Source organism: Stegodyphus dumicola, chromosome 7 (genome assembly GCF_044657685.1).
Source record: "Stegodyphus dumicola isolate Sdum_Otavi_A_Nest chromosome 7, ASM4465768v1".
Lineage (NCBI taxonomy): Eukaryota > Metazoa > Arthropoda > Arachnida > Araneae > Eresidae > Stegodyphus > Stegodyphus dumicola.
In genome coordinates this window covers 57,925,812-57,938,933 of record NC_140774.1, presented here as the reverse complement: position 1 = coordinate 57,938,933, position 13,122 = coordinate 57,925,812, and the positions used below count along the sequence as shown (strand labels likewise).

The following is a 13,122-nucleotide window of genomic DNA, read 5'->3' as shown; positions in this document are numbered from 1 at the left end:
TTCAGCCGGCAGCGAGTTAAACCTTAAAGCTAAGCCGTATTATTGTTTAGAATGTTTCAATACATTTCATTAAAGCTAAATTTGATCACATTTTATTGACACTATGTTTATTAACTTATACTGTCGGTCCCGTGGAACGACGCCAGGCAAACGAAAATTCCAGTGCCGGTCCCCAGGAACCGACGCCGGCCACACGGAAAGTTCACTGTCGGTCCCCAGAGAGCGGCGCCGCGATCAACGTGTTAAGAAAGTTTCGGGCCGGTAAGTAAATATGTATTTAATTCAAATATATGAATTAATATGTAATCTATATATATGATTGATTGCATTTGAGTTCCATTTCGAATACTCAAAACTTAAACACAAAGAACTAGAGCCAGCAGATACATAAATCAGTTTATTGAACGCAATTTAACAGAATCGTTACAGGTGATGAGATGTGGGTAGCTCACTTCACCACAGAAACCAGCAACTCACGATTGATTGGCGTCACAGGGATCCACGCGCCGGACGATCCTCAGTCTATGCACGGAAATTGATGTGCACGGTATTCTGGGATAGTAAAGGCATTCTGCTCATTGACGTATTGGCGAGTGGTGCTCCGGTGAAAGCTGATCTTTATTACGCTTTACTAGAGAACATCTGAAGAGCCATTCAGAACAAATGGCTTGGGATGTTCAGTGCTGGTGTTGTGGTGTCCTCCGACAACATCGGACGCATACGGGGAATTCCACAAAATGTATGTTGTAGACGTTTCGCTGGGAGATGTCTGACCATCATGGCTCCGATCTTGCTGTCAAGTACTTTCACGTGTTATTGCACCTGAAGACGTTCTTGTCTGGGCACACTTTCCTACAGGTGAAATGTTGCAGACAACTGTGACGGGCTTCCTTTCTTCCCAGGCGACAGACTTCTATGACACTCTAATGGAAATAGGTAACCGACGCTATGACAATTGGTATAGTTCCATGTTTCTTATGCTGAGAAGTAGCAGAAATATAGCTGTATCTTTTGCAATAGAGCTTTCCAGGTAATAAGACTTTGTTTTTATGGTTTACGGCAAAGTAATTTTTCGGACGACCCTCTTATTGTTTAAATAATCATTATCAAATGAATATACCTTCATCTAAATAAATATCTAACTCATTGAAATCATCATCTATATAAATTTCCTTCTAAATCCAATCAACTTCATCTGCTAAATTTAAATCATCATCTAAGACATCTAACTAAGCATAACTACCCAAAACACATCTTCATGTTAAACCATCATATATATATTATCATCATCATCGTCATTGAAAATATCGCCAAATTAAGATAAATCATCATAGCTCAAATCAACTAAATAAAAAGCAGTATCATCTAAATCACCACCATCAACAATATGGTTCTCATTTGATCATCGTCTTCATCACCTCAACCGTCTAAATCACCATCAAAATTGTTATCTGAATAACCAAGAAAAAAATTATAAAATTATCACCAGATAATTCAAAACCATCATTTAAATAATCATCATCATCGAAATCATACCTTCAGTTTAAACCGTCGTATATGTCATCATCACCATTATCATCGTCGAGAGAGATCTTCCAGATCATCTAAATAGAAAGCAATATGAACCAAATCATCATCTTCTTCATCCTCATTTAATCATCGTCTTCATTGCCTAACTCCTCTAAATTATTATATAAATCACTCTCACATCATGTATAAAATCGTCATCAGTCAAAACTATGTCACCATCAAATTCATCTAAATATTTATTATCACTTAATACACATCGTCATTTTAACCATCATGTATATCGCGTCACCATGATCATCGTCAGAATAAGATAAACCATCATCACCCAAATCACAAAATTTTAAACCATCCTATGTATCATCTTCATCATCATCATTGAAGTCGTCGTCAAAATAAAAGATCTTCACCTAGATACAAAGCCCAATCACCTCAAGTTTTATTATCATCCTACTCAAATATTCATACTCTTCATCATTAAACCATATACTCACGATCACCTAAATAAAAAATCATTAGCAGTTAATCTAAATCCTCGTCCTTAAAATACCAGTTAAATTATTTAAATCATGATTTTTTAGTGTTTCGCTAGAGTGCCGTCAAAAAGAGCCAGTTTCGTTCAGGTACAGACAGAAGGATATCACCGGAAGTTCACTATCTTTGGTACAGGTGTAGTAACCAAACGCCCTCAGGAGATGCCAGAGGCTTGGGTACGTAGCCGAAACCTATGCCATCTTAGATAACGTGACACTCGGAAGTGACATAAGAGTTTGAATAACGTAATGTTTCAAAAAGTTTTGTTTTTGTGACAACGAAAATATTTTTTTAAGTTTCATTTCAAAACGACGAATTGTTTTCTTTTTTTTTAGGCAACGGCCTCTTGAAATCTTGTTTGTAATGACATTAAAAATTTCCCTTTTATCATTAAATCTGTATTTGATTTTAATTGAGCATCTCATTACTTACTGTTTGTTCATTTTGCATAATTTTAATATAATAATAATAAGCAAAATGCAAAATGTTAATCGTTAATGAAAAATGCGACCAGAGATATAAAATAAAAAATTAAAAGACAAAGAATTAAATTTATATATAAAGTTTTACCAGAATAGAAAAAAAAGAGAAAGGACTTTAAAGAATAGAATAGTTGAAGGGGTGTTGTTTATGTGAGTATCGTTTGCTTCATTTTATTGTTGCAAACAGCGTAAATTCCTTTTGCTTTTCTTCCTTTAGTTTTGAACTTTATGTGTGGCAACAAGATAATTGATTGATAGAATTGTGTTTGTGACAGCCATGTAGAATGGCTCGCTTATTTTGTATCAATTATTTTGCATCGCTGACAAGTGTAATTTAATAAAAGTGTAGGAATACAGTTCATTTGTTGATTGATTATAGTTTGTGAAACATATTAATTTAATAGAATACAGGTGTTGAAAGCCAAAACATTTCATAAAATGAGGATTTCTGATATTTGCATTTTCAAATTCTCTATAATTTTAGCTTTCTTAAAACACCATTCTTTAATCTCTATGAAAATTAGGACTGTACAAAATCTAGCTTTAATTTGTCATTGAATGCTTTGATAATTGAGAATTTTTACATAAAATCGCCTTTTTCGAACGTGATTTTTTTATACTCGATGTAGTACCTGTTCTCAAGAACTACTGCTCACAGGTATCTGAAATTTTTATACCTTATTTACTACGCTTCCAAATATTTGCCGAAATGAGCTTTTGATTATAATCAGTGCTAAATTTTACTATGCGTAACAAAATATACTGTAAAATACTCTAAAATTTAAAATGATAAAAAAGCTCGTTTCAGGATATTCAGCTAGGTATTGTGATGTTCCTTCCCTTAGCGAAAGACGTTTCCAGAACATTTTATCTGCGAGGGGCTAAAGACGGTTAAAGGAAGGGACGTAGTTACGCCGGAAAACAGAGTGGAGGCAAGCTGGTGGGAAGAATACGAGACTTGTGACTTTTGCGGTTGGACCGGCAGTCATGCCGTGTGCAAAGGGATAACTTAAGCTAAATGTATAGTAGTGGTATTTGTTTTATTGTGTATTGTTTAATAAATTAGTGGATAAAATTTCAAAGCTGATCGAGATTATTTTCCTATTATGGCGAGTGCATTAGAAATGACCGAACCCGCCTCGGAGTTAAAACGGCGCGAGGTGCAAATCGGCGCAGTCGATTGGATAAGATTGTGAAAAAGGAAATCACTAAATAGTGAAAATAATAAATAAATATGGTTGTAAAAAGTTACTGAAAGTTATAAAATGAAATTCGGTGATAGTTCACGAATGGATCTACGATGAGAGAAGATTTTTATGACGAAAGAAAATGGCGCGTTTAGGGCCATGTGTGCGAATAAATTCATCCGATTTGTGAAAGCGTGATGTGCTAAAAAGTTAACAGCCAGTGAGTGGTAAAATGGGATCATCAGTGTTGATCATCCTAGTGAAATCGTGAAAAGTTAAATCAGGGGTAATGTGAATTACCGTGTTGTAATCATGTCAAGTTACGTGCCACTGCAGTGTGCTCATGATTAAAGTTAACAGCGTCAAGTTGTGCTCTTCGTTCGATATTTTCACTATCGGGATCAAAGGTAAGTCCTTCTTAATTTATATATTAACCATATTAACTTAGAAAATTATAATTGTTTTTATCTCTGTTAATAACATGATTCGAATGTCAGGCGTTAAAGCCAGTAGACACCGAGAAAGTATATTTTATATGGAAATGAGAAATTAAGGTTCTTATTTTTATCAAGATATAGGAGATTCTTAGAGATTCTTAGAGCAAGGGAAACGATTATTGAAACATTTGAAAATAATGAAAGGAGTTATGTTTGACTCACCATCGAAAGCTGATAAATGGCTGTTCTTTTTACATCATGCTAAAGTGATTCTTAATCTCTATAAAATATCTGAAGAAGGGAAAATTATTTTGCAGAGTTTAAAAACAAAAGTTAAAAGTTTGATCGCGACTCTCAATGAAATGGATTGAAATAACAATATTATGATTAAAGACACCGTATTAAAAGAATTCGAGATTCCTCGGAAAAACCGATCGAGGCAGGCTGGTGGCGTGAATACGAGACTTGGTACTTTAGCGATTGGACCGGCAGCCATGCCGTGTGGAAAGAGATTACTTAAAACATGTTTTGCGCGCCTTATATTATGTATATAGTTGAAATTACTTAAAGAATGTTTTGCACGCCTTATATTATGTATATAATTAAATGTATACTATACTAGTGATATTTGTTTTATTGTATATTGTGTACCGTTATGTGTAATAAATTAGAGGATAAAGATAGAGATTATTTTCCTACTATGGCGAGTGCATAGACGTCCTGCCTTCGTGGTGGAAAGGGCGCGAGGTGATAGATGTACTTTAATTATGTAAAAACCTTCAAGCCTGTAAGAACAGTAGATTTTCAGAAAAGGTAATCCAAAAATGGCCAATTTAACATTGCCGCTATAGGGTTTCCAACACCCCTTAATAAAAAGGAGTAAAATATTTTTTAAAAAATGCCATTTGTGGAAATACAAAAAAGAAATATATTTTGCTTATAAGAGTATATAATATTTCTGTAAAATAAATAAAGTGAGCATTTAAAAGCAAATTTTAAAATAAAAAACCAAAAGGAAATATTTATAGTTTTCAAAATCAGTATTACTTTTGTAAAATGAAAGAACTTAAAACCTTTTTAAAGTAAAAATAGTGAAAAGGAAAATTTAAATTAAAGTTTCACGTTATTAAAGTTAAATATTGAAGAGAAAAACATTTTTGACACGAGAAAGGGAAAATAAAAGAATTTTAAAGTCAAAATTACATTTGCACAAGTTGCAAATTTGATAGAGATTCGCGTTCCTTTAAGCCTCGGGCGCATCCCTATGACGGTCGGTTACTATTAAGCTTGTTATTGTAAACTGGCTATTCAAATTACAGTCGGTATGCGCAAAGGGGGCCTGAATCTTCATCCTGAAAAATAAACAAAATTATTGTTACACATCACATAAAAATATCAGTTAAAATGATAATTCAATTCTGAGTCACAAGCATGAGAATATTTGAAAAGGTTATATCGCATACGCAAATAACCAAAATGAAAGATACTCGAAACGGATGACTGTGCACTGTCTGCAAAATTTCAGACCGGATCTTGGTCGTTTGTGGTGGGCATTGACTTCCAAGTACAAAAGTGTTTTGAAAAACGTAAATGTTTGCGCTTTGGTACTTTTAAATTTAAAATAATTTGTTTTGTAAAAATTACGAAGCCTAGCTCTTCATATGTTTCTCCGACACTCATGATTTTATGAGGAAAAAGTTTGCACTCGTTATGAAATAATTTTGAACATAAGTATCTCCGTCTGATTTCGATGGACATCAGTCAATTGTTTTGTGATTTATTTCTTATAACCAAATACCTAGACAGAAGTCTAGGTATTGGAGGAAAAAATAATTAGTCAGATTTCGTACTTTGTGCAATAATAACCGTTTATTATTCGAAAAGACAAAAAGTTGCGTCATTTAAAACAGATTATTAATTGAAGTATATCCACGGTTGCACAAATAAAGAGCGAGTGAATATTTTGTGGACAGAGCGTGTACAATTTGATGAAAGGCATATGCAGTAGAAAAGTGCCCAAACTGGCGTAAATGGATAAAACGGCTTTTGTGGGAGTAAAATCTTTTTTATAATTAAATTTTAAATTAGTAAGTTATTTATTATGATATAAATAGTAAAATATAGATAACTGGTACTTTTATTTTCAGCTTTTTTGAAGTAAACTCATTACGCATCGTGCCAAAAGAAAATAAAAAACTTCTTTCAAAATTTAATGCTTAACGTTCTTTTTTGGAAATGAAAATATCAATTAACAATAGACAAAACTCTTCCTTGACCTTGCAAATTATTCTAGAAATCCTTGACTTCCTTTAGCTGGTAAAAACCTGAAATCTCTTACTAAATTTGGCATGGAATATGCCAGTAAATTTCAAACGTAAAAATGTGCGCCATTTGTTTTTACATAAAATTTCTCATATAAATAACTCTTGGATTAGACTTTTTTTGAAAAGTATCTTGACCCAAAACGTCTAAACTGTTTTCTTAAAACATTCGTTTGCTATTGAAAATTTTTAAATATAACTAGACTGAGTTTTGAATAAATGAAATTACAACGCATAAGTACATTGTTGGAACATTTTGTATAAGAAAACGTAATCGCATATAAATCAAGTTCTTATATCGCTTAATTACAATGCATCAGGTCTTTAGTAAATAAAGAAAGCAATAAAATACACATGGTGGTTTGGCAATACCAAAACCATCATATCCCGCAACAGCTCTTCTTGATTATTTCATACCTTAGGAAACACGAGCAAATATGTCAATTGCGGAAACATTGCAGTTTGGCAAGCGATAAGGTGGTGCGCAGGAGAAATGATTATCGGGGAAAATATTTCTGCAAGGTAGGAGGTGATTTGTATTCATTCTGGATGTGGAAGAGAATGTTATTCTAGGACTTCGAGAAACAAGGAACATAATTTGGATAAGAGTGCACTTTCGACCAAAGTGAATTTGCGGAATTAGGAGTCATGTTCTTCTTTCTGTAGTCATTTGAAACCGTGGTTCTGATGTCAACATCAAAGACTTAACGATATCACATTTGATTTTAGTGAAGTGTAGTTCATCCAGTGCTTTCTTCAGCAGTAGTTATGGCTTTTGCCGAACGAAACAAACACAATGCAAGTTTCAAATGTTAAGTCATTCAGTTTGCGAAAGAAAATGGAAATCATGCAGTTTGGTTTTCGTGAGTGCTTCGTACACGAGTGGAGGAAACATGAAATTTTACAATGATTATTGCGCCAAAGAATAACTGTGCATTGCATAAAGAAGTAATGAAATAGCTTACCGTCGGCGAAAGTGTTGGAAACTGCATTGTAGAAAATCCCCATCATCGCTAGAATGAATTAATTGTAACAAGAAACAGCGTACGTTTCTTTGACTTAAAAATAGAAAAAAGGAGTGCAAATGGAAGTGAAAACTCTAAAGCAAACTGAGTTTGTGTTTTCGATTTACTTCACGGAATAATTCAGTTCTCCGAGAAAAAAAGACAAAATTTTTTCAAAGGCTTCGCAAATATAGAGATAAAACTTTGATGAGTTTTTAAAAATATGGAAAAATTTAATTACTATCACGTGTTGCAAATATGGATGTCATTCCAGTAGTTTTTATACGGTAGGAGATAAATAAACAATGATATGAAAGAAAAATAACGGTTAACATAGAAACATTAGTCCAACGAGAAATCTCACCTCACCGTACTGATCTCCTGCTTAGCCGACCGTACGAAATTAAAATCCCATCGATATCTTTAAAAGAAAGATTTTGCAGAAGTGCAGTTTCCCGAAAGTGTTTTCATCCGTATTCAAGAGAAATGATCGACGGAGAAAAATGTCGTGAAACTGTGGATAAGAAATATTTGGCAAAAGATTCCTTTTGTCTCAGATAATCAAGAAAATCCAATACTTTGAGACATGTTCAGCCTCCATCTAACGGATAACACAAATATGTTGTTGAAATAATGTTATACAGATATGACAGTTTATCCAGGCGGATTATTGCCATCAGTTCAGATATTAGACATATATGTCAATATATCATCGATAGAATATTTTTAACGTCAGTGGAATACTCGAGCAAACGTGAAGGTGAAAAAAACAGTTACAAATGGAGACCAAATACGTCATGCCAGTCCATAAATAGTGTGTCAGTAAATAATAAAAGCACGGAATAAAATTAAACCCATTTAATATATGTGGTATATCTGACGGTCTAGTTGAAACGGAAGATGATTATTTATCTGTTGATCAGAGAAAAAGTGACGGCGAAAATGAAACAGAATCCGATGATGTGCTTGAAGATATAACTTAAGCCGAATATGAGGAACTTGGATCTATGGAAGTATGGATCAGATGTGAAGGTGAAAATGAAACAGAATTTTTATAACGAAAATTTTTAAGTACATAAACTGTGTTATTTCTTTTAAAGAAAAAAAATTTAATTACACGCAGAAATCTAATTTTCGTATGCTCACTTTTTCCATATTTCCAAACATAAAATTTTTATAGCTGGCGTACAGAGCGCACGCATAAATTTCCATCTTACATTTTGTTTTAAAAGTGCGTCTTATACGCCTGAATATACTATAACAAACATAGCTGAAACTTAAGTGATAGAGATATTTACATGCTTGCTGAACCATTGTATTCTGCTTTTTCCCTTCTATTAGTTTACAAATGTTTTCAAAATGTCGATGTTACGTTTTTCGATCTTTGTGTTGAGAAAAGAGATAAGGAATTAAAATTTTTATCTCGGAAAACAAAATTCCAAATCAGATTTCTAATGAAGAAGTGAAATTTTCTATAGCTTTACTTTCCGGATTATTTAAAATTAAGAAAAAGAAGAGAGAAAAAAAATAACTGATTTGGGTAAGCAGAATATTTAGCCATTCAGAATCTATTGATGGGAATGTATATAACTCTAATGAATAGTACAGAAATAAGATAAAGTTACGTTTCAGTTTGTAGGCCTTACATTTCAAAATGCTTTTATACATCTTAAAGCGCATAGCAAAAGATTAGGCTCTCAACCGCTTTTTGTGTAATAACGTCAGAGAATAATTCTTACAGTTACAAGGTTTTCAAATAATACATTCCTTCAAAAGTAATCTATTGTATTAAGATAATGCGTTTTCGAGGGGGAAGAAAATGAAACAGAACGGCGAGATCCTTCAGAGTATGATCCTGTAATGCTTTAGCAAATCTTTCGCAGTCTAAAGTAATAGAGAAATGTGGTAGAGCTTCATCTTACACTATAGTAATGTAGTCAGATTATTTATATTATGTGACTATGTGTCTCTATTCGATGTGTGGGAAAAAAACGTCTCCAACAGGTTTATATATACGATACCATTCAGATAAACGCAAAGCAAACCAACATTTCCATCTAATAATATTTATTTTATTTTAGTTATACCATTTTCTAGTTAGATAACCAATTTGTGAGCAAGAATTTGTATCGTAACAGTGAATCATATTGCTGCCAAATTCCAAATATAAAAAACTAAAGCTCACGAATCACAAACCGAGAGTTTCTGTGAGATTTGTGAGGTGCGAAGGAATCTCTATTTTGAAAGAAATCGAAATTGATATAAATTCGCTTTATAATATATTATTCAGTTTTTTTCTCTAATTATATTATGATTCTGATTTAATGTATACACACATTTTAAAAGTTATTTTTTCGCTCATTTTAATTTGTAATCTTGAATTTTTACACTAGAAAAATCCTGAGTAGAAACGGAAACTGTGGTATGTCAAACTACATTTAAACAAGGTGAAAGCAAATTAAAAGCTAATGTACATACTACAATAGCTTTTAATTTGTTTAGAATTACAATCTTAGTAATGCAACTCAAGCTGATTAACACATAATTAAAAGCTGATAAACATTCCTTTTTGAGCGTTTCTTTGAATCTTGATATAAAGTCCTATAAATATCTGCAGTTGGATAAGACAGCTCAGGGTCAAACAAATTTTAAAATGAAATCTGTATAAATTAATTTCATGAGTTCAATTATGAAAGATATGACGTGCAATATTTATTTGCACAATTTAAAGCCAGTAGCATAACATAAATTTATAGTTGAAAAATACTGTCATGTGACTATGTGTTAAAAAAGTCAATAAACTGTGACTTTCCAGGTAAAACCGGAAGACCTCGCAGCCATGAAAGGCACTGAAAACATAGATCTGAACTACGAAAGAGTGTACTTAGTTGCTGCTAAAATAATGCTGATATCTTAAAGTTAGCATGACTAATTACTAGCTAATAATATATCAGTAGTTACACTTACCGAGCAAAATATTATCAAATGCTGTCCATATACTAAGAATACCATAAAGTTCTTCATAATAAAAATGTTATTGATAATAAATTTTGGTAAAATGAAGCAGGTGTATGATTTATTTGTTCTATTTTTCTTTTCCGGGTCTTGCTTCGTTTGGTCATTAAATCAATCGTTCTACAGTTGTTATCGAGTTCTGGCTCTTTTCGCAGTTCATCCGGTTTCCTTTTCGGGTTTGACAGTTCTTTTCCGGTTCCAGCTTGTTTTTCAGATGAGGATTCTTTTCCGTTTTTTGCTTTTTTTCCAGGTATTGCGTCTTTTCTGACTCGTCTATATTTTCCAGTTCTGGCATCTTTTCCGGCTCTTGCTTCTTTTCCAGTTTTTGCATTTTTTCCAGTTTCTTATTCTTTTTCAGTTCTTCTTTGTTTGTTGTTTTTTGCATTTTTTCCAGTTTCTTCTTTTTCAGTTCTTCTTTGTTTTTTAGTTTTTGCATTTTTTCCAGTTTCTTTTGACTTTTCAGTTCTTCTTTGTTTACTAGTTTTTGTATCTCTTTCAGTTGTTTCTCCATTTTCAGTTCTTCTTTCTTTTCTAGTTTTAGTATCTCTTCCCGTTTTTTCTTCTTTTTCAGTTCTTCTTTCTTTTCTAGTTTTTGAATCCATTCTAGTGTTTGTTTCTCTTTCAGTTCTTGCTTCTTTTCTAGTTTCTGTTGCTTTTCCAGTTTTTGTTTGTTTTTCAGTTCTTCCTTCTTTTCCAATTTTTGCTTCTTTTTCTGCTCTTGTTTCATTTTCAGTTCTTGCTTCTTTTCCAGTTTTTGCTTCTTTTTCAGCTCTTGCTTCTTTTTCAGTTCTTGCTTCTTTTCTAATTCTTGTATCTTTTCCTGCTCTTGCTTCTTTTCTAGTTTTTGTATCTTTTCCAGCTTTTGCTTCTTTTTCAGTTCTTGCTTCTTTTCTAGTTTTTGTGTCAATTCCAGTTTTTTCTTGTTTTTCAGTTCTTGCTTCTTTTCCAGTTTCTCCTTCTTTTCATGTTCTTCCTTTTTATCCAGTTCTTGATTCTTTTCCAGTTTTTGCATCTTTTCGGGTTCTCGCTTCTTTCCCAGTTCTTTCTCGTTTTCCAGTTTTTGCTCCTTTTCATGATCACAAGGAGGGTTTTCCAATCTACAAAATAATCAATATATCTTTATTTCAGTAGTAAAAAAGTGAAAGTAATGCAACGACTATCACGTTTAACATGTACAACACTTCCATATTTAGATACTATATAACACTTTTGGCTCAGTTTCATAGGGAAAAATCTCCCCGTAGATTTATTGCCTGACAGAATGTTTTTCTACAAAAGGCGAATTTGTTGCTTTTGTTCTTCTGACCTAAAGCCAAGCAGAAAAGTTAAAGCATTTGGCGTGATTTGTATGCAATAAGCGACCTCCATGAATCTCACGTAGAGCGTAATAATTTGCAAAGTTTCAGTGCCTTACTTTTCCTTACTTAATTTTGACATAAGTTGAAATAATAATAATAGTAATAATAAACAGGTGGCTTAAAACAGAGGGAAACAATGGCGAAAATTGCAAAATAGGAGGAAAAATGAAACTGAAATGAAAAATAAAACAACTACAAACAAAGGATGGAAAAAGCATTTTAGAAGATATACACGTAACGTTCTTTCTGAATCAGCAAAACCTGTATTTAAACGAGTATAAGTTTGAAAGCTTTGGATTCATTTATTTTTTGAATCAATTACTATTTCTTACGCATGCCAGATATTTTAAATTTCTTCAATTTTTGTATAATTTACTTACGTATTTTACCATTTCTTATTATTATCCAGTAGAGGTAACCTTACACATCATTAAAATATCTCCGAGTTTCCTCATTTAAGTCATCTTTCTCGCAGATCAATCTCTTTGCATCGCTGGCTGCACAGGTTTCAAATTTTCTCTCGTTATTCCGAATTCGGAACATAATGCTGGTCTATTTTGTCGTCCAGCAAGAAGAACTAGGATTTTTGCCATCATTTGTTTTCAATTGAAAAATTTATTCTCATCTTCAGTTGCATTCTTAAAGTTTTATTATTTATACAGGAATAAAGAAAGAAATCAAACAAAGCAAAACAAATTAGGAAAAGAAATATCTGTTTTCTCCTATATTTATTGTTCCCTGTAATTTCTTTTGCCTGTTCCATTAAATTTATTGAAGGAAAATTTGCTAAATCTTTCAAAATGTATTTCCTAAATCCTTATGCGAATTAAACCTTTCTGAGCGTTTCGGCTACACTTTAATGGCTTTTACAATTTAATGTTTGAATACTGACAGTTGCCTATGCTGAAATAATTTCTCCATTGACCTCGAAAAAAGAAGAATTAAAGTTCCAGGAGATTTTACAATGAAGGACACATATTTCTTATTTGAAGCGCAAGAGGATAAAAAAAAGATATTTTCGGATGGGAATATGTAGCATTTTAAACACCGTGTTTGTATATTTCATCATATAGTAGCAACACTTGAGTCATAAGCATTTATGCTCATATATGAGAGAGACGACGATGACGAAAAATGAAATGGCAAAACAGGGCCGAAACAACTTTCCTGGCCGCTACAAACAACACAAAACACAAGAAAGAACGGACACCAGTTATGCTTAGCGCAAGAGAAATTAAAAAATAGGAACAAAATTAG

General features: G+C 32.7%; 1 protein-coding gene across 1 annotated transcript; it reads right to left on the bottom strand.

The window, feature by feature from the left end:
• Positions 1–377: 377 nt before the first annotated feature.
• On the bottom strand, positions 378–12,696 carry LOC146996190 (uncharacterized). The gene is made up of 2 exons (XM_085820258.1): positions 10,460–12,696; positions 378–5,519 (listed from the first exon to the last, which is right to left on the bottom strand). The coding sequence occupies exon 1, from the start codon at positions 11,517–11,519 to the stop codon at positions 10,614–10,616; it is 906 nt and encodes a 301-aa protein (XP_085676384.1). The 5' UTR covers positions 11,520–12,696; the 3' UTR covers positions 378–5,519; positions 10,460–10,613.
• Between the last annotated feature and the right edge of the window lie 426 nt (positions 12,697–13,122).

Coding starts and splice junctions, on each gene's coding strand:
- LOC146996190 (XM_085820258.1), bottom strand. CDS start 11,519: ATGCAAAAACTGGAAAAGAATCAAGAACTGGATAAAAAGGAAGAACAT.